At 43.3% G+C, this 22911-nt stretch overlaps 1 protein-coding gene across 6 annotated transcripts in view; it reads right to left on the bottom strand.

The window, feature by feature from the left end:
- The window catches only part of KCNMA1 (potassium calcium-activated channel subfamily M alpha 1), an 818234-nt gene that overhangs the window by 222914 nt on the left and 572409 nt on the right, over positions 1 to 22911 (bottom strand). For all 6 annotated transcript variants that reach the window (XM_027774363.1, XM_027774362.1, XM_006154895.3 and 3 more), the window contains exons 10-11: positions 5533 to 5643; positions 1774 to 1879 (exon numbers count right to left, since the gene is read on the bottom strand). In XM_027774363.1, the coding sequence (XP_027630164.1) occupies positions 1774 to 1879; positions 5533 to 5643 (217 nt within the window). The remainder of the gene's footprint in view (positions 1 to 1773; positions 1880 to 5532; positions 5644 to 22911) is intronic.

A 22911-nucleotide genomic window follows, 5' to 3' on the forward strand; every position in this document is an offset into this window, starting at 1 on the left:
CATAGTCACTTCCATGTAGGATTTCCAGATCTCTTTAGATAACAGTTAAGTCTTTCCATCCCCTCCCTGCCTCCTTTCTCAACCATCTGCACTATCATCCAAGTTTTTCTAGTCAAGAAATGGAGATAGTAGGGGGACCAGCAGTTAGCGTAATGGCTATGTCGCTGGACTCCCACGTAGTCAACCGCGGTTTGCGTCCTGGAACCGGTGGCTTAAAACTCACGCCGGGCGCATGTGCATGCGTGCCCAAGATCCCGAGAGGAGAAGGGATTGCGGCGTGGCCATCCCCCCTGGGGATGATTTCTTGCTTTCTGTCTCTCTGTCTCTCTGTCTGTCTGGTGAGCGCATGCGCCCTATAGCAAAAAAACTCTCAAAAAAAAAAAAAAAAAAGAAAAAGAAAAGAAAAGAAAGAAATGGAGATAGTAGGGTTAAATCTCTTCTCTTAGATCAGCAAATTAACTGACTAGTTAATTCTGAATTTTAGATTCCAAAGTTCTTCAACTAATCTTTCTCACATCTTATTATCTACAGACTATGAAAAGATCAGATCCTAAATCATATAAAGTTCTATATTGTTGAGCACTAAATTAGTACTCAGATGTTCAAAAGATAATAAATCTATACGCATGCAATAATGTTTACGAATGAACTCAAAATAAAAACTTATTGACTTATCTAAACACAAGCCAAAAGGGATTTATTCCTTAGAGGAGACCATGAGTATGATGTGCTAATAATTGCTTGCATTTAAATTAGGTCCATGAACAATAGCTATTTTTCCTGTGTTCTCATAAGAGTTCACATTAGCCATGAGTTGGGTCACGTCTGGATAATATTAACTGGAGTACATAAGCATAAGAATTCTCATGCTGGCTCAGGTCTGCAATCTGTCCTACTTGGCATGTTATACTTAATAGACCATTCTTGCATTTGGTGGGAAGGCATGATTTCCTGCATGGTATGTCTGAAATTGTCTCTAGATCTCTTTAATAATGCAAGGAATTACCCATATCCTTTCAGATTATTCACTTTGGCTAATTACATGATTTACAGAATTATGTGGTGACTATAATTAACATGGAGACTTCAGTGACTTTGTAATATTAATGTATAACCACTGGCACATACAAATTTGAACATGCTTAAAAATTGTATATAAAATGAGTAAGGTAGCAGATCCCATAATGCTGGGTCCCCTATCCCTTCTAAGCATCAGATGTGCTTTATCAGATGTTTCTAACTTGGCATGTTGTGGAAAGAAAGATTAGCCCATTACCAAGTGATGTCTGATACCTGGATGTTGAGTTTTGTAGCTTGAGTCTTTTGGGGGTGAGGAAGGAAGCTCCAGATATTTTGTGGTTTTGTGGAATTTCAGTTTATATATTACCCTACTGCCTCTTTCATATTAAATAATTGATATCAGAATTAGATTGACTTCAACTTAAGTATTCAAGATGGCAATTACTTGATTGTTACATAGTATATAAAACTATTGAGTTTGTACAACTGGTCTACTTCCTTCAGGAGTTGCTGATATTGAGGGAGCAGAATAAGTTTCATGTTATGACTCATCCAAGTGTGGAATGCTTATAGGTGGTCTAATATGTGCCAGTATAACACTAGAAGGGTGCTATCAAGGTCGGTGGTATCTGACTTTCGTCTTGAGGGATTTAAGAGATGATGCTTGGCCATCCTTGAAGGCACTCCCCCCTCACCACAGTGTCAGACCCCCCTGAGATGGAGTAAAAGCAGAAGTCACATCTCCCTTCTTACCTTGACTCTTGCAAGATCATGTGGATTGAGGACCGAACCCTGATAAAATTCCACCTGAGTAAAATGTCGTTTGAACAGAGCTTCAAGCTCCAGGTTAGGGGAAATGCTGCACAGGGGAAAAAAGAAACAGTCATTAATATAATTGACTCAGAGACTTCAGTTCCATGGCCTCCCTCCTCTCTAATTTCCAGAGAAAGACCTGGGAAAAGGTGATGATCTTCAAATAAGCCCCCTTTCTTGCCACAGAAAACAAAACTCTCACACTCAAGACAAATAAAAACCCAGCCCAGCTAAAAGTCAAAACCAGTACCAGGGTAATATAAAGAGGTTCTTGTCATTTAGAAAGACTGAGGCCTGTGAGGCAAAATGTCTTCAACTGTGTTATGAATGGGATCCACAGATCTGCAACACCAGTGTGATAGTTAAATTAATGTGTCAACTGCACCAGGGAGTGCCTAAGTTAATTTTTTTTTTGAGGTTTTTGCTATAGGGCACGTGCGCTCTCCAGAAAGACAGAGAGAGACAGAGAGACAGAAAGCGAGAAATCACCCCCCCAGAGGGGATGGCCATGCTGCAATCCCTTCTCCTCCATTCTCCTCTCAGGATCTTGGGCATGTACACACGTGCGCCCAGTGTGAGTTTAAGCCACTGGGTCCAGGACTCGAACCGCAATCAACTACATGGGAGTCCAGCGATATAGCCATTATGCTAACTGCTGGTCCCAGTTAAATATTATTTTAGGGTGTGTCTATTGAAGGTGTTTCTGGGTGACAGTAGCATTTGATTAGTGAAATGTCCTCTCAGTGAGAGTGGGCACCATCCAATCTGCTGAGGGCCTTTATAGAATGAAATATTAGAAGAAGGAATTTGACCTTTTTCTTCCTGACAACCTGCTGGAGCTAAAACATCTCTTCTCCCCTTCTGCTGCCTTTAGCATATATACCATTAGCCCCCCTTGGTCTCAGCATTCAGGCTCAGACTAAATTACACTGGCTTTCCTGTGTCTCTAGCTTGCAGACATCAGAATGTGGAACTTTGCAGCTCCATAGTCAAGTGAGCCAATTCCTCAAATAAATCTGCCATAGATAGTTAGATATAAAGAACTGTACAGTCATGCATCATGTAATGATGCATAAGTCTATGACAGACTATGTGTATGACGGTGGGCACGTAAGATTACAATAGGCAATACCATGTAGCCTAGATGTGTAGACTTTACCACCTAGGTTTGTGTAAATACACTCTATGATGTTCATACAATGACAAAATCATTTAATGACCTACTTCTCAGAATATATCCCCATCATTAAGTGACACACACTCACATACATAGCTATAGATATCAGTATCGCTATATGTATCCAGATCTATACAGACATAGACATAGACATAGACATAGACATCTATAGTTACGTCTCATCTATTAGTCTACAGAACTCTAATACAATCAGAAAATAGCTAAAATTTCCCCTAATAGTAGGATATCCTACTATTCTCTCCTCTACCAGAAGCCTTCCCCGTTTTTCTACCTCATGGATTTCTTGTCCAGAAGGCCTAGATCAAAAATATCACTGCTGAGCAGAACAGTAGAATTTATTCTCAGTACTGATCTTGATTCACACGTGTATTGCACATGTGTAGTACTCATCATCATACATCTTATTGCTGAGCTGTACAGACTCCTTTCCCATTGGAGGACAAAGATTAAACAATTGGTCAACCTATTCATTCTTTCATCCATTCTGCAAAGATAAAAAATTCCTGCTCTTGTGCTAGGTACTGGGAGATGATATTTAGTTAGAACCTACTGTGTGCCCATGCATGTACTAAGTCAATACTTACTAAGTCCTTAGTTATTATTATTATTGTTAACATGTTTGAGCATTTCCTTTGTGGCAAACAATGTTCTAAGCACTGTGTAAGTGAGAAATATTAACTCATTTAAACTACAAAAGCAACTCCTTTTGAAGGTATATTATTAACCCAAAGCTTCAAGAGGTTAATTAGCTGGGCCATCTCCTCCAGTGTGACAGTGATAGATGCTAGATATACAAAGGTGAATCCTAGCAATTGAATTGCTAGTGAGCAGCCAGCTTGTTTACTCAAACTAAGCAGTGGTTGAGAGACTGCCTGTATGAATCCTACCAGGCTTCCCAATCCATTACAAGTCCAGCTTAAATCAGAAGCTGCCCCAGCAACACAGACAGCACTAGTCTCTCCCTGGTAAAAATATCCCAAGCAGTTCCACTATGTGATTAAACTGACTTCAGCATCCATCAGATAATACAGGATTATTGCCGTCCTCTCATTTTTGCCCACATGCCCATCCACTGTAAGGGCAGAACCTGTGCACTGCACCTCTCCTGGACCTTACAGATACTCAGCAAAGCCCTGGCTCTACAGCTGGTAATGAGTGGTTAAGCACTAAGTTGAACCTGTAGGCACCTACACCTGTGCTACCATAGTCTGGATGTCTTTTTGGAGTTTGGAGAAGTCAGTGCAGAGAAGAAAAACGTTCCTGTTCCAATATAGTGGCAAGTCAGAGGTTTGGCATTCTGTGAACAAGTGCCAGAGGAAGAGGATGCACAGATGAGGTACTTGTAGGGAAGTCAACCTCGGTGGACCCTCAAAGCAGGACAGAGCTCTGGGTGGGCAACATCATGTTGAGCCAACACCAACACGTGAGCTTTGTCCTGGCCCTTTGCAACTTGCTGCCAGGGCTGGCACCATGATAGCCTCATCTCTCTCTAAAAAAAAAAAAAAAGACGATGGTACCATCCACATAAGTGTGGCAAAGCCCCCTGTTCTCTCCTTTCCTGTCACAGACTACCTTTCACCCAGAAAGGGGATCAGGCCAAGTTTAAAATCTCTGTGACACTGAGTGAAGAGGAATATCTTGCTTTCCTTACCTGTAAAACACACACACTAAGACCTGCCTCCTAAGTTGATTGTGAAGCCTGATAGACTGTATTATTTTATCTTTCACAATGACAGCTAACATTTATTGAGCTCTTACTACATGCCTGATTATCTTCTGCACACTTTACATGGTTTATTTCATTTCATCCTTACAACAGCCCAATGAGGTAGAAACCAGTATTATATCCTTGGTTTACGGATGTGGGAATTGGGACACAGGAAGGTTAAGTAACTTGCTCAACCAGTAATTGGTTGAGTCAGCATTCAGAAGGAGAAATTTAAGTCTAGGACATCTACTTTGACTCCTTCTATGGATTAGATGAGACTTCATGCACAGTGGCCAGCCTATTCCTACACTGGAGATTCCTTGGAGCAGCAGCTGTTATGGTTATAACCTTACACTCTGCTTCCTCTTAGGTTGGGGGTTTGCTTAGTCACTGTCTCATTCCTGCCTTCTGAAGTATCCACATCCTATGACTAATCATCTTACTCCAGACATGGTGGTCACACCTGGATCACAAAGACTCAGACTGCTGAGGAGACAATAGTGATGAGCTGAACCCATAGTGAGCTCCACTCCTTTTAGAGAGAAACTCCAATGTGGTCCCCAGAACTGTCTTTGCAGAGGCAGGATCTGATCTCATGGCTGAACTAGTGTGTTACCTACCTTTCCACTGGTCCTATCAGACCCTCTCCTCCAATGAGACCAGCAGGGGTTAGGCTTATTCAGCTCTGCCCTGATCTCCAATGTCATCCCCATCACCACTCTTACAGACATCCAGGGAGTCCCTCAGAGTTTGCGATGGGGTAGAGGGTCTGGAAACAGCAGGAGCCTCTTACTTGTGAAGAAAGACGATCTCCACATTGACATCATCCCGGTCCTTGTGCAGAAAGTCCTTCAGGAAGTTGGAGACGCTCTCCAGAGTGATGTGTCCACACACCACAATATGCCTGTACAGGAGAGGCCAGTTAGACCAGGCCAGGCCCCATGACAGTGACCCCACATCCCACCTACAGGCAAGACAGAGGAAGCGCAGCAGCTGCAGGGGAAGAATTCATCTCCTCCCACGGCCTCCATAAAGCCCAGCTCCCATTCCCAGAGGGCTATGAGGCAAAGCAGTGGTGCTAGCAGGTGCTCAGAGACTCCTAGACAGAAAAGCATATGGCTTCTCACCTGATGCCGCACAAAATCCTATTAAAAGCCCAACCGTTTGGCCAAGTGGTTTTATGCATTTAACAATAAGTGACATTATGCTTGTGCTTAAATGCTGCATTATCAAGTCCCTTGCAGATTCATATCTCTCCCTTTCTGCCCACAAAGCGTCCTCCCGGGAGATTTACCGTATGAGTCTTGGTTTATGACATAGAGCTTATCAGGTAATGAGATAACAAATCTTGCTGAAACGATGATTTTGTGTGTAAGAAAGCGGACTTTTATCAGGGTGGCTAATGTGCGGCTTGACACGTTATAGGCTCTGCTGGCCATAAGCAGTAAAAAGGAAATTTTGCATTTTTCCACCATAACTCCTCTGACAATGGGGGCATGTAACACTTTACAGTAAGTGAGCATTATTCAGGGCTAAATGGGGATGGGATGCCTATGGAATCGAATATCACGCTGGCCTGCTGTGCATCCCTAGAGGGCTGTGTCTTTAGGGTGCCTGAGATTTCCATGAGAGAGCCAAAGAAACTGACCTCAAGATGGAGAGAAGCCAGGACAAAAATGAGGCTGGAATTCCTTCCCTTATCCCAGAGCAGTTTGGACTTCTGTGTCAGGAAATAGTGGCTTGCTCTGAGGAGATGAGTCCCTTTTCAAGAACCGTGAGACCAATAGTACCTCCAACATCTTTGGGCTCCTGTACCAGCCTGACTTTGGTATCAGAGTAGACTACGGTCACTTATATTTGTGACATGGTGCCCAATCAGGAGTATGCACTTTGATCCAAGAATTAGCCCCAAGGGAACCAGCAGTTAGCGTAATGGCTATGTCGCTGGACTCCCACATCGTCGTCTGCGGTTCGCGTCCTGGACCCGGTGGCTTAAAACTCATGCCGAGTGCGTGTGCGTGCATGCCCAAGATCCCGAGAGGAGAATGGAGGAGAAGGGACTGCGGCGTGACCATCCCCCCTGGGGGGTGATTTCTCGCTTTCTGTCTCATGAGCGCACGCGCCCTATAGCGAAAAACCTCTCCAAAAAAAAAAAGAAAAAAAAAGAAAAAAAAAAAAAAAGAATTAGCCCCAAGATCAAAAGGACTAACTATGGAAATGAAATCAATCACAGGACTGATGTAAAAAGAGGTAGCAAGGGGCTCAGGTCATGGCCCTGTGACCCTCAAAGTGATAATGACAGAGGCTGAATCTCCCTAGCTGCTCCTGAGGATAGGGGCAGGGGTTGAACACATAGCGTGGTAATATCCTGGGTAAAATTTAGAATGGCCAGGTCCCTTGCACTTTCTAATTGCTCTGTGCACATTCCAATAAGGCAGAAAGCTCATTGGCTGCAGGCAGCTCATAATAGGAGGCGGTAATGATGGCTTATGCGATGTTCCATTAGATGCCATTACAAGAGCCTGCCCTTTCCTTGTAATTTGGTGCTTGACTAAGTATGTGAGAATAACGCAGTAAACTCATTGGTGAAAGGATAATGATGCAGAACAAAGAGTAAATCAATTATATGCACGATGCAGTTAATAATATCACCATTATGGACTGTTATTGTTACGCTGGTGCACTTAGCGATCCCGCAAGCGGAGGCCATCAGGGAAGGGAAGAGCCAATGGGCTACTGCAGAAGAGACCTCTCAACACGATCACTTTGCTCTCTAGCCATTACCACTAGGATGAAGAGATCTCTCGGTTCCCCACCCAAATTTTATGTCCAAAGCCTATGTGATTAACACCCCCTTAACTATAGGGTTCTGAAACACATAGTATATCAGAATATACAATATACATTGAGCACTGAGATTATATCCATTTTCATCACATCTTAAAATACTTATTGGGGCACCTGTGCATTTATGTGAACAATAGAGGCTGCAAATGGATTTGCATGCTCTAAATAAGATTTCTGATCTTAAATTTGTCAAGTGGGTTCACAGTGATCAAGGAACTGGATTCCCTCGTGACCTGAGCTCATCACAGATAACGATGGGGGGCTTGTTGCCATCCTAATGCTTTTTGTTCACAGACCTCCAAGATTAAGGCTAACATAAACCCAACCTATGGCTATCCCCACAGGACAAATGCATGGTTGGGGCTGTTCCTAGATATGAAAGTAAGCTAGATTTGATGCCCTGCTCTGTTACAAGGATGTGCATGATCCTGGGCAAGCAATTTATTCCCATTCAACGTACAAGGAAGCCAGGAGGTTAATACCACTCAGTCAGCCTCCTGCACAAGGCATTGTAGAGTTCAAAGTTCTATACCACCATAAGCCTGGTTATTATTCAAAGCTGGATTCAAATCAATGATGGGTCTGGGGGAATGTCTGAACATTCATCCTTCCTATCCTGAATGCAAAGAACTGAATGAACATCTGCCATCCTCCCCTCTTTCTCTTCTGAAATCATTCATCCCTAGGAAAGATGTGTGAGAAGTGGAAGGGGAGATGAGCTCCCCTCCTTTCACCCTTGAATCAAAGGCTCTGCCAGCTGATTTATTCAACCTCAGATAAAGTCAGGGTTCTCTTACTTGAAAATGTGCTGGGTACATATAAAATATATTCCAATGCAATCAATATTATCCCTTAAGCCTTTAATTAGCTTTCACTTCTCTTAAGAAGTAGACAAATGCTGGCAGGAGAGGAAAGAAAAAAAAAAGGATTGACTTTTTTCATTTGGTGCTAGCTGTCCAATACCATTCTAGACAATTGAAAATATATATCTTTTAGCTACAGCATGATTTCTGGGGTGGAGAGCAGTCTTTATCAAAAAGAAAGAAAAAAAATCTTCCCTCAACATAATTGGTATTTTTGCTCAGTAAAAGCGAGATTGATTGAAAGCAGATTGCCTTTTTGCCCAAGGAGAGTTATTAGGTACATTATCATGGCAACCTTGGAGAACCCATATTGTTCCAATCTGTCCTGTATCTGATTTGAAGATTTACGACCTCCCCCTTTTGTGCCAATAATCATTTCCCTCCATTTTGTTTTCCATACAGTGAAAGTTATCAAGGAGCCCACATATTGAAAATGTTTGACTGCAGCTAGAATTGATGGATGGGGAGACGCAGCCTCTCTAGCTCTGCATCAGCATCAGAAGACCTGCTTCCGCCAGCCTGTGTCTGAGGAAGTGCCCAAGGCCCTGCAGGAGCATGAGGAATGGACAGCGAATGGGGAAACTTTACTATCCAGGATATTTTCAGGACTGTGGAAAATTCCAGAGGCAGAATATTACTGCAGAGAGAAGAGAAGTAGAATTGATTGTATCCTCAATTACTGGAGATATAATTGAAAATGCTTTAGGACTGAGAGTAAGGTGTTTCCTTCTTGAAGCAGGGAGGTGGTTGCTCGCACAGCATGATTTGAAGAATATCAGTCAGATCCCCATCCAAAATTGTCTCTGTTGAGTTCCATGACACCTACAAATCTACCACATGAGATTCATCCTCTGATAGCCCTGTGTTAACTCACCTCAGATACTGCATTACTAAATCTTGGACAAGGTACCAATTCATTTTACAAAAAGTCAGAGATTTTGAGGGGCCAAAGCCAGTCCCTGCTTCATGAGGTCAGCCTGAGAATTTATGTAAAGAGATAATACATGTCAGAGCCTGGCCCACTGGAAGCTTTTTTAAATGGTAGGATACACATGACAGCTGAAAATCATTACATAACAGATAAAAAGTGCTCTGTGGCCCATATAATCTCACTTAATCCCCAAATAACCCTGCACTTTCACTATCGACATCTCTTCAGATAACTTTTCTGAACCTCAATTTTCTTAAGTCATATACCTGACACCCTACCGTGAATAACAGTGACTTGCCCAGGATGCCATCCAGGGTCTCTGACTTTAGTACTAAGATGATGGTGGAGGGGGAAAGGACATATGCTTAGGTATTTCAGCTTCTGCTCCTTCAGGACAGGCAAGATTGGGCTAACAAGAGGTCCTTCCGGATACACGGTGGATGGAGTATCATAGAGGTCCTTCATGGGTCAGGGAATAGGCTTAATCTAGGGGACTGGAGTGGATAAAACATCAGTGCTGCAGCTTCACTAGATTCTAGCTAAAAAAAAAAAATCACTACTATTGGATTGTTGGAAAAGTCATGACACATTTTTGCATAGAAACAATATGTCATGACTTTTCTGACAACCCAACAGATTAACAGCATCACTAGATTCTCAGCAAAGGCAGAGTGATAAACAGAAATCCCAAATCCATTGGTCAGGAACTCTAAAGCAAACTTTTAACTTAAGTCACATGATCTGGCATGTCAAAGAACTGCAAAGTCATGCAAATGTGCATCTTAGACATTGATTGCCAAAGAGGTAATACATGTAAGAGACTACTGAAGGGTCTGGCCCCTTGTGAGGATTATAAAGTGTTAGGATTCACATGACGGCTATAAACTGTCCTAAAAGACATAAAGCTCAGGGATCTAGAGGACAGCAAGAATGCAGATGATCCACTTACAAGGGTGAGTATTCAAGAAAGTTAAACAATGAAGGTAGCTGCCATCTGTGGCTCTGGATTTGAACTTGCTTAACTACTGGCAGTCTTCACAGCTGCTTTCTGTAGGGCCTGACCACTCAGTTTGTGAAATGACCAACAGATCTAAATTAGTGGCCATTTCTGATGTGATGGACTTTTTGTTTGTTTGTTTGTTTGTTTTCTTTTTTTGGAGAGGCTTTTTGCTTTTAGGGCGCGTGTGCTCGCCAGACAGAGAGATAGAAAGCAAGAAATCACCCCCCAGGGGGGATAGCCACGCTGCAATCCCTTCTCCTCCATTATCCTCTAGGGATCTTGGGCACACACACACACACACACACGCACGCCCAGCATGAGTTTTTAAGCCACCGGGTCCGGGACGCAAACCGCAGTCAACTATGTGGGAGTCCAGCGACATAGCCATTACGCGAACTGCTGGTTCCCGACTTTTTGTTTTTAAATACTTTTCTCAGTTTTGTGAACAAATATTTCTCTCTTTTTTTTTCCTTTGGAGAGGTGTTTGTTTGTTTGTTTGTTTGTTTTCTTATTGGGTGCGTGCACTCACCAGAAAGAAAGAGAGAGACAGAGAGACAGAAAGCAAGAAATCACCCCCCACAGGGGATGGCCATGCCACAATCCCTTCTCCTCCATTCTCCTCTCGGGATCTTGGGCACACACGAACATGCACCTGGCGGCATGAGTTCAACCCATCGGGTCCGGTACTTGAACCACGGTCGACTACATGGGAGTCCAGTGACAGCCATTACACTAACTGCTGGTCCCATGAACAAATATTTCTTAGGCAAATGTAACATCCACTAAACCCAAACTAATGTTAATGGTTTAGATTGAAAGATCCATCTCAGATGTACCAAGAAGCATCTGAAATGCCAAAATAGAGCAGATGGCACTTTCTGGAAGCGCGTTATTCATCCAGTATAAGCAAGCAGTGCCTGGTGGTGGGCAAGGGTGCCATAAACATGGGCTGGGCTGGTGGGGTAGTAACATGGGCCGGCCATAGAGCAGGCATAGTATCACATGGTTGAGCATGACTTCCTAAGAATAATGCTTCACTGTTATGAACTCTAATACAGGTCACCAGAAAACTGCCACTTGCTTACTTCATGGGCACATCTTTTTTTTTTTTTTTTAAGAGGTTTTTCGCTATAGGGCACATGTGCTCGCCAGACAGACAGAGAGAGACATAGAGACAGAAAGCGAGAAATCACCCCCCCCAGGGGGGATGGTCACGCCGCAATCCCTTCTCCTCCATTCTCCTCTCGGGATCTTGGGTACGCATGCACACGTGCCCGGCGTGAGTTTTAAGCCACCGGGTCCGGGACACGAACCGCGGTCAACTACGTGGGAGTCCAGCGACATAGCCATTACGCTAACTGCTGGTTCCCAATGGGCACGTTCACTAAATACATATTCATGTGGGTCAGGAGATGCTGTGGAAGTTAAGGACACTGGATCCCACAGGGTCAACTGTGTAATATGAGTGGTGGACACAGTGGGTTGAAAAACACACAAGATGTCTGTGCATGCATGCCCCAAATTCTGAGAGAATGGAGAAGGGATTGCCCTGTGGTTGTACCTTAAAGGAGCTGCTTTCTCAATTTCCCTCTCACTTTCTCTCACTCGCTCTTTCTATCTCCAATGAGTGCCCATGCTCTATAGCATATACACGCATGTGTGTATGTGTATGTGCACGTGCTTCTGCTGTTATTAACTATCTCCACCTCCAGAATGAAATCCCTCACATACTCCTCAGTCACTGTCTTCTTGGTAAGGTGCCAAGAAAGCCTAAATGTCTAAGCAGAGAGACCTCCATTTCAGCACTCAGTTCACAGGTGCCATTTTGAATGGACTCATGGCAGAAGACATAAGACAAGGGCAGGAGGGGCAGCCACCTGACAGGGCTTTTTTGAGACTCCCATAAATGAAGCAGCCAGAGATCCACTGAGGATGAGTTTAGTTTAATGAGAATGAAAATCTAAGTACTTTTAAAAAGACTCAGTGGCTCGTAAGCATTGAAAACCTTTGAAAAGAGGAATGTGACAGCATGCTTGTGACTACACTGCTCAGTGCTCTCATAGATCTTAGAGTCAGAAAGGCCCCGGGCAAATGCTCAGTCCAGTGCCTGCATTCCTTTTATGTGGAAACTGGGGTCTAGCAGGTCAGTGCAAGGTGAGAGTCAGACCAAGGACAGAATGACCCCCTCTGTTTGCTGTCTTCTAATGATAGGAAGCAGCTGGTGCCTCAGAGAGCATCCTGGGCTGGGAATCAAGAGACTTGTGGGGGGGTCTGTCCTGTGTGACCTGAAGCCAGTCACTCTGAAATGAAGAAGCCCAAGCTGATGGAGCTGCATCCACCAGAATGCTCACATGGGCTCCAGTTCTCTGCCCCACCCTAGTTTACGCCATCGTCATATCTCGTCTAGACGTCTGCAAAAGCTTCCTAATTGATTTCCTTGTTTATTCTCTCCACCACCCCCAGCCCCCCAACAAAGCTTGTGAGGAAGGACTGAACCAAATCCAACTGCAATCAGGTTCCGCAGAGGGAAGGGGGGGAGGTCTTAGATCTCTGTTTAGCAGAGGCTAGCTCCAGGAAGACAATGTAAAATGCACAGCTCTGGGCTGTTTATTTTTAAAGATACTATATCCATTTTTACTGGAACAAGTATAAAGAACTTAAAAAACCCATAGCTATCCTGTCACAATAAATCATACAGAGTAAATTGAAAATCCTATACAGCTTTCCCTGAATACATTGTGCTCACTTTGTCAAAGAGGTAGATGAAATGTGGCGTGTATTGATCTAGATGTCTCTGTAAAACTATAATATTTATATCAAATACATATGCTAGACTCTCTTCTGTCTTTCTTCTGAGCCTTCTAATCATGTTTTCCTTGTCCCATCTCCCCCCAAGGCCTCCCACTATTGGTAGCCCCTGACATGATGGAATGAATTTTAAGAAGTACTTGTCAAGGAGAATCAGCAGTGCTTTATCCTAAAGGAAGCAGGGGCGGGGAGGTTAGAGACCCAACAACCCAATCCACACAGTGGTCAGTAGAAAAAGGTTGGGTTTTTCTCTCCTAGGTTGAACTTGAACCACCTCTTTTTAACTCTCATGCTAGGAAGTTTCCTGTCTTTACATTCTATTGTCACCAAGTAGTGCTACCCCCCACCCCGGCTGTCAGAACCCAGCTTTCCCTGATTTGGGTCTTGTCCTTCAGGGTTACTATTACCCAGCTTTTCCCTTGAGGCTCATTACCCCACTGCTGAAAGGGAAGAAGGCTAATCTGACTCCCACCTTCCCACTTCCTCCTTTACTGAGAGCCAGTCCCAAGGGACTGGCTTCTATGTGGGGAAGATCATGGCCAGCAAAAATCAACTCTAGGCTATGTTGGCCTCATGTTTCCACCCTACCCCAGGCCTTAGCTCAAGGATCTCAAAAGTTGCTGGGTTTTCAAGAACTGTTTCTTTATTAGTAGACCGGTTGGCAAAATGTGCTCTGTTTGAACACCCTGTTCCATGGCAAACATAGAAGAAAAGTAATAGTTACCTGCAATCGCTTTAGTCCACCTTAAACCTACTATCCTATTTCAAGTTTGTGAGAGATCCATAAACGTGAAAAGGACAAAAATTAAAACATTTGAGAGTGTATTTTACCTACAATCGAAACCCTGCTATGGTTATTTCCTGTTTTTGTTTTGTTTTTTGGTTATTTCCTGTTTTTGTTTTTTTTGTTTGTTTGTTTGTTTTGTTTTTTTTAAAATACACACACAAGGAGGTTTGGAGATAATTTCCTACCCATGGCCACATCTACTACTTTACTAATCAAAGGAAGGAAATGCATTCTCCCTCCTAGTGAGGAAAAGAATAAAGCAATCATCTTATCCAGCTGTCAATAGAACTATTCTGTAGGAGGGAGGCTGTTTTGCTGTTTCCCTAAATAGGAGGCAGAAGGCTTAGCCAATAGACCCCAACAGTGCAGCAAAGGCACCTCTGTCGTACAGCTCCCCAAGGTCAGAGGACAGACTCCTGGGAACCCCAGCAGAGAATATCCCAACCAGACCAGAACTTTATGTACAAAGATGATGCATCTTGGCATACATGGACAGTCAGAACCTAAGCCACCCTAGAGGGATGCATGTCTAACCTTGACCAACCTAAATCATAATTAGACTTCAGGGACCAGCAGTTGGCTTAATGGCTATGTCGCTGGACTCCCATGTAGTTGACTGAGGTTCAAGTCCTGGATCCAGTGGCTTAAACTCACGCTGAGTACTTGTGTATGCGTGCCCAAGATCCCAAGAGGAGAAAGGATTATGGTATGGCCATCTCCCTGGGGGGCTGATTTCTTGCTTTCTATCTCTCTGTCTTTCTGGTGAGCATACACACCCTACAGAAAAAAAACTCTCAAAAAAAAATCATAATTAGACTTCCACAATTAGACCATATATATGGGTGTAAAAATAATTAAACCATTAGACCATGGGCGAGGAATAATCATACAGCTTTTGTAGCTTGTGGCCTACATGAAGATGCAAATCTTTTTTTTTTTTTTTTAAATTGTCAGAGGGCATATGCACTAGCCAGAATGGGGTGGAGGATGAGAGGCCCTCCCCAATGGACATGGTCACATCGCAATTCCTTCTCCTTTTCTCTATCCCATCAGGATTTGGGGCTCTTATGTATACATGCCCAGCATGTTTTTCAGCCATTGTGGTGGGGATCTGAACCATGGTCAACCATGTAGGATCCAGCTACCTTCACCTCTAAGTTATGGGGCCAGTCCTAGTCCAAGGTTTTAAAAATAAATGCTGAGAATCTCAGGGTAAGTAAGTGACTTTGGTTGTTTCTGCCTGCTCAGTATGAAGCACCCCACCTTCTGTCATTAGCATCACATTTTTAATTTGGGAAACTATTCTTCCCCAATTGCATAGAGTTTTGGAACCTCTCATGGAAGTTTGCTGCCCACGTGAGGTCAATCAGTGCTTTTAAATCTTGAATGAAGCGACACTAAGTTTATAGTGGGCGTTGACTCATCCTGATGGCAAACTCCTATAATGACAACTCCCATCTTTCTGCTTCTTGGGCCTTTGAACTGTGTTTCTGGGTCTTTTCTGTCATTTCTGGGATCTTGCCCAGAAAGAAACTAGCTTTCTTCTGGATTCTGGAAGGTACTCTCTAAGCTTCCCCAAACAAAAAATCATTTTCTGCTTAAGTCAGCAAAAATCAGTTTCTGTTGCTTGCAACCAAAGAACCCTAAGTGATAGATTTGTTTATCTTCACTTTTGTTTCTCATTTAATTCTCACAATTACCAAGTATGCAAGTATTATCACCACCATTTTGGTTTCTTTCTGTCTTCTCCTTTCTTTTACTCCTCTCTGAAAGAGGAATTACATAGCCTTCCTAAGTAAACAATTCTGTAGTTGCAGAACCCTCACAAATTGGCCTAGTTCTTTCTTGTTTCTTTCTCCAACACTGACCATCCCCTGCATTTTTTCATCCCATTACTTTGGGCTTGGTGGCCTTTGTCCATTTTTAAATACTCCAGTCTTCCCTTGACCTGACTCTTGTAATCCTAGATGGTTCTATGCTCATATAGAGAAATCAGGGCACTGGATGGCAGTTTTCTCTCTAGAGCAAAGCAGACTTGCTCTATGTCTCCACTTGATAATGTCACTTCTAAACAACCAGGAACTGAGGGAAGACTAAGGCAGACAGGGTCAGCCTCATTCTTAGAGGATAAAGATGGAAGAGTGGGAGAATGAGTCCAAGAAAAGAAATGATTCTTAATTTCGCCATGGAGAAGTTTCTGATTTGCAAAGCAAACCCCACCTCCCTCTCTAGCATCCCTGATAAATCATGCATCATGGCCCTAGAGCACATGCTATCAGGGTTGAACCTCCCTGGGAGACAGTCAAGTAGATACATCCTGACCTTGTTCTCCAGCAACTACCAAGGGTGTTGACACAGCTAGTTTAAGCTGCTAGTTATTTACTTTGAATAGACCCTCAAGGTATTTGTGTAGCCTCAACAGACCCCCAGCACTTGTTACACACAGGAACTGGGAGGAGGCACAGGTTCACAAGCTTGCTGAGGCATGACACACCACAGTGGGACATCCATGAGGTCTGGAAAGGAGTCCATAGTGTAGTATCAGCAGCTTCCCCACCCTCCCAGATCTCTCTGCACCCTTCTTTTGCTGGGTCCATAATTAGATCCGTAGGTTTTCAGATACACAAGATACTTCTCTGTTACCTTTGCCCTAAACTGCTCAAGGGTTAACATCAACAATGTGAATGAGCAATGCTTTCTCCCTTCATATTTATTTTATTCCTTCATGACTTAATTGAACAAGATTATATCAAGGGAGCATTTCACTTGACAATAGTTCTACATTATCAAGCTTCTATTTAGCTGTCCCTGGCTCATCAGATGGTTCTGATTGGTTGAGGTTTCAGGTAAGCTCCAGGAGAACAAGAATCACACTTTCTTATTCTTTCTTTTAACCAATGCATGCAGCACAGTCCCAGGCACTTGCACGGTAGGGGTTTAAATAATCGTTGAGTCAGCATGTTGGAATGAGAGCTTCCTAAATCTATTCTATATATACTAGCTGGCATTTTCCTTTGGGGACAGTGACTAAGGTCATAAAACCTCTCAGAGATATGGGTGTGCATCTATCTGAACTGCCACCCTGTGCTTTTATTGAAAAGGTTCAAGGAAGGGGATACAGATCACGTTCACTGATGTGGTGTCCACATTAAGAACAGTCCATATGGTTCTGGGGGTGGGAGGAGGCCATTGTTATGCAACAGCAGTACAAGATGTGGAGGCCCGAACCCCGAGAGAACCTAAATCATGTCCATGACTATCACGCTGCATGGACCTCTATGATATTTTAATAAAAAGAGACACCAGATTTGGCCAGTTAGAAAGTTTCCTGGCTTAATTTCAGAGCATGATGGCAGCAACAATAGGACAAACCCAAAATCTACTAAGAACTGCTTTGCAAGGCTCTGGAAAGACTTTCATCAGCATGAATGACATGGCAGGCAGACAGGGACCGCAGTGCAACTTAGTCTCAGATGGTTGCATTTGTTCTTAGATTCTGAATCTACTCAGCAAGGATTCACCCAATCAAACATGAGGTTGAACAGGAAGACTCAAGAGATTATAATTAGAAAAGTCATATTCACAATTCATTTTCTTTTAATGAAAAAAAAAAAAAACTTGAGAGCAAAAGTCTAGTCTTTTTTAAGATACACAGTTCATCTCCCACCTACATTTCTATTCTTGTTTTCAGAACAATAGCTGGAACATTTTGATAAGTATGTGGAAGGAAAGAGACAGCAGGAAAGGGGGGAACGCAAGCCTTCGTTCCATCAGTATTATCAGGAAATTGATTTAATATGCATCCAAGTCTCTTTAAATAGAGCTTCAAGTTTGAAAGGAACTGAAAATGTGGCTTAGAAGAATCCAAAGCAGATGCCAAGAAAGAAGTGCCCATATCCATACCCGAGACCCCTCTCATTAGAATGGAATACCCGGCACATGACACTGTATGATACAGCATCAAATGACAAGTGCGTTTGTATGTGCCCTTCAGTACTGAACTTCATAAGTAGGCAAGGGGTCATTTTTCCCCAGTATTAGGGCAGCCTTCCTCCTCTGCCCCTGTTCCCAAAAAGTTTAATGCTAATCAAAGCAGAACGCCTAATCAGTCCAAGATGGTCTGTCAACTTGAATTATCTATTTGTCTTCTTATTTACTGTATCTGTCTGTCTACAGTTCTTCATATCTTTGTGAAGATCAGTTATTGAGGCCTGTGTTTCCTTCTGACTGGAATCGCTACCAGATGATCCTTCCTGGTGATATGTTGATGATTTGCTAATTTATGGCTTTTGGAATCTCGGAATCTGAAGACATTGCTTGAGAGTCACGTGGGCTACGCAATAAGAGAGCTGCATGGCTTACTTGACAAGGGATCTAAGTTTGTATGTACCGCGAAACTTTGGTCACGTTTCAGCCAGAGCCACATCTGTGATGGAGAAATCATAAATGACATCCTGTAGGAAACACCCCTCACCAGAACAGTCTGCCCCTTGCAGCCCCCAAAAGTGACTGAGATGCACATAAACAGGAAAGGAAAGAGGCCATGGTACCAGCCCATGTCAACACCACATGAATTAAGCCCTGAATCCTATTCCCAAGTGCTAGAGGCCAGCCTTCTCAGAAAGAATGCGGTGGAAGTGATATCATAGGAAGATTCTCACCTATAGAAGCCAGAAGGTGAGGTTTAAATAACTTCCAAGTTTGAAGTACCCAACCAATTAGGTGGCCAAATAACATGAATGTCTTCTAAAAGATTGTAGAAAAGTGAAATTAAAGTATGAGCTGATCTTGGTGCAAAAAATTTTTGAAATCTTTGGTTATTCATAATATGCATTTTCCACAAACTTCTTGAGGACCCCTTGTATAATGTTTTGCTCAAGAAAGCTGTGGCATATTTAAAGATGTTTATGGACATGTAGAAATTCATATGGGACCAATGGGTGGTGTAGTAGTTAGGGCACCAGACTCCAACATGGTTGACTGCAGTTCGAATTCTGAACCCAGAGGCTTGAAACTCAAGCTGGACGTGTGTGAGTACATGCCCAAAATCTTGAAAGGAAAATGGAAGAGAAGGGATTACAGCATGGCCATCACCCCTAGGGGTGACTTCTCACTTTGTTTCTCATTCTCTCTAGTGAGTTAATGCACGCTATAGCAAAAATCTCTCTTAACAAAAGGAATTCATCTGACCCTGGTGCTGGACATATAGCAAGCACTCAACAAACACATGTGGAATGGATGAACAGGAAAGCCTGACTCACTTTAATTCTCTTTAAGGTGGGGGTTAGAGTAAATGAATCCTCGTAAAGAAATAATCCATGTTCTCGCACAGCAGATCATTTAAAGTTACAGATCCTTTAAAAATTGGTCTAGATTCATGGTGGCAAAGACCTAAGAATGGAGGAGAAAATGTAGTGGAATTTCATGTTGCTACAAGACAAGCAAGAAGGAACAGAACATGGTCTCCAAAAGGAACAATGGATCTTAGTGAGATGAGCAGCCCGTTTCTCATGAGAAAAGACACAGAGGTAAGCAAGGACCCAGCAATAACAAAGTAAGTAATACAGGCAGGATGCCCTCTCTCGTAAGTCAGAGCAGAGCACTAGAGAGACAAATGAGAACCTGCAAGAGAAACAAGACTTTTAGACTTACTCCAGTGGAGGTAGAACTGAGACCTATGGCTTCAAGAGGGGCTCACAGAACCTGAATTTTAAAAACAAAGGTGTTCATTCCCTCAGCTTGGAATATAAAGCAAGTTGGGTCGGGCAGCTTCAGTGTCCTCTACTTGGACCGCTTGATCTAATATAAATAATCCTTGGTTTTCTCTGAGAATCTTCTATTTTTCAGTCTTGTTTTTTTGTAGCATATATTATAGTTTATAATTGATACTTCCTTTAGTTGTACCTTATTCATTGCCTGCCACCTCCATGGGACTATACACCCCATAAGGACAGGGTCCATGGTCACTAGCTTATCACTGACTCTCTAGCACCTAACACAATCCAACATTATGAGCACTTACATTAAAGGGAATAGTAAAGCACTCTATCTTCCTTTTTTTTTCTATAGAGCATGTGCATTTGCCAGAAATAGAGAGAAAGAAAGGGGAGGAGAGTGAAAAATACCCCCAAGAAGGGATGGCCATGCCACAATCCCTTCTCCATTCTCCTCTCAGGTTTTTGGGTACACATACACACACTTGCACTCAGGTCTTGGACTTGAACCACACACTTGGCCATGTGGGATCTACCTTCCTAAACCACCATGCCATGTAACTGGCCCTTATTTTCATTCCAATGGACAAGCATGATAAATTCTCTCCACCTCTGTGATTTTAAGGCTCTTTATAAAGCTGAGGCCTCATCTGAGGTTGAAAAAGATTATGCTAACTCCCTTGAAAGATTATGAAATACACAAGTGTTTGTAGAAAGCATTTCTGAATTTTTGGGCTGAATTGATTCACATTTTTATGTTCAAAATAGCCTCCTGAGGGTTATTCATCCAAGTCAAAGCTATAAAAAAAAAAAATACACAGGGTGTACCTTACAGAAGAATTTCCATGTGGGGGCTCCTACTACTGCACCTCTCACTGACAGTTGAGAAACCACCACCAGAACTGCCCTGTGCTATGCTGCAGACCAACAAAGAAATGCAAGAAAACAGGTGGCTACATCTGCAAGGGCAGAGGATGCTCTTCTTCAGATTCTCTCTGCATGGGACCAGCAGATGGCATAATGGTTATGTCACTGGATTTCCATGTAGTTGACCGCAGTTTGAGTCCCAGACCTGGTGGCTTAAACTCACGCCACATGTATGTGCATGCATGCCCAAAATCCTGAGAGTAGAATGGAGGAGAAGGGATTACAGTGTGGCCACACTCCCTGGGGGATAATCTCACTTTCTGTCTCTCTGGTAAGTGCACATGTTCTATAGCAAATATCTCTTCTAAAAAAAAAAAAAAAAAAAAAAAAGGAATCTTGTGCGGGGGGGATCTGCCCAGGTGGGAGTCCAAGCTTAGATCACAGTCTGTGCAGGTAGGATCTGCCCAGGTGGGAGTCCAAGCTTAGATCACTATAATTCAACCTGGCTGGTAACCCACGAAATAAACTATCCTAAAAAGATAGAACCAGGAAGGAGCTGAGGTGTTGGAATCCATAAATAAGGCATAAATCTCACTGATAGCACGACCCATCCATCTATCCTGAAGAGCACCTTATGCTACAGGTGTTCAACAGGTCTAACTACATGAGAAAAATACAGGAAAGAATGGTTTTGTCCCTTCTCCACCTATTCTTCCTTGACCCTTCGGATAGGCTCATAAGGGGTAGTGGGTGAGCAGGAGGAGGAGACAGCCCCAAAGTGAAGCTCATGCTTTTTCCTTCCTCTCCATCATGGGCATGATGCTCGGGCCCCCACTTACAGGCGGAGATGGAAGAAGATACAGAATGGTGGGGTTACTGAGTTCAGAGTGGAAAGGGGGGCTGAGAGATGGCTTGAAGAGACAGACTACCCTGGTTCTGACCCGTCCCTTCCCTTCATTAGCTGAGAGACATCAGGCAAGTTACTCAACTTCTCCTTTCCTTGGTTTTCTCACTCATTCCAAGCAGAGATGATAATACCTTCCTCCTAGAGTTACTGTAAGGATTAAGAAATAAACAAGTGTGAGGGGTTGGACAAGAGTGCAACGGTTAGACACGATGTTCTGTGAGTCTGACTCACATGGTGAGTTTGGGCTAGGGTTCCAGGTTCACACCCAGAGGTCTCCCTGAGTATGCTGGCAAGATCCAGGGTTGGCTGTGGCTAGGGATGGATTGTGACACCGAGAAACTCTTGGGCATGGTGTGTCTCTGTCTGATTCTCTATTATCCGTTTCTCTAGGTTATGGAAGAAATAAGTGTTTGCAGGTATTATTATTGTCACAGAAGGCAGTCCTGGGACTTCGGGCTGAATTGATTTATGTTCTCGTTTCCAAAAGTATGTGGAATTCCTTCCGTTTCTATAAGGAAGTGTTCTGAGAGAAGCCACAGCACTGAAGTTACACAGATAGTTTTGTTGAATTTGAGCAAGGAGTGGCTTAGTCTATGATAACAATTCCCCAAACCAAAACGGGGACTCAACTCCCACATCCTGGGGACCTTTCCTCTAAGTTAATGACATTCACTGTTCTATCTACCTTTGCCTACTCCTTGTCTTTTATTGCTCATCCTCTTTCAGTATGTCCTCTCAGTATTTGGCTACCAGGAATCAGTAGAATAATCCGAATACAACTCATTCTCTCTGTCCCAAACGCTTGGCCCAAGAGTGCCTCAATTTCAGGCCACCAAAGCCCCACTATGGGAAACACAAGATCTGGATGGCTCCCCAGCTGGGTGCCTCTATCAAGGGGATTGCGGCAGATGGAGTCCTCTCTGTGGCTGCTTATTTTCCATGGCCGTTAGCCATGTGACCCCGGACCATGATCTTGTCAGTTCTCATAAACTAACCAGGAGCGGAATGAATCACACTCAGAGAGGAAATCTCTGGAGGAAACTGCAAGGGGCTGTGGGAGGAAAGAGAGAACTGGGCATCCCAAAGGCCATGAGAGCCTTACCACCCCCTACCTCCTCCCCCACCTCTGAGCAGATCAGACTTTTCACGAAGGGAAGGAAGAGGCAGTAGCCTTGGGAGGCAGGCTGGGTTGCAGGAGGGCTACTATTTTGAATAAAATTTCGAATCTCAACCCAAAACCTAATTGTCCTCATTACTTCCAATTTGAAGAGACTGTCTGCCTTGACCACTGACTGAACACTTGATTGTTGGCACCCAGATCCCTAATCTTAGGAGTCCTGATACTTAATAATAAGGTAAATGAGAAAGCCAACATGAACACACATTTGCATATGTACCCACACCTCCCACTGGTCTGGATTTCCTAGGGAGTGATGAAAATGGTTCAG

Source organism: Tupaia chinensis, unplaced genomic scaffold (genome assembly GCF_000334495.1).
Source record: "Tupaia chinensis unplaced genomic scaffold, TupChi_1.0 Scaffold000424_1, whole genome shotgun sequence".
Classification (NCBI taxonomy): Eukaryota; Metazoa; Chordata; class Mammalia; order Scandentia; family Tupaiidae; genus Tupaia; species Tupaia belangeri.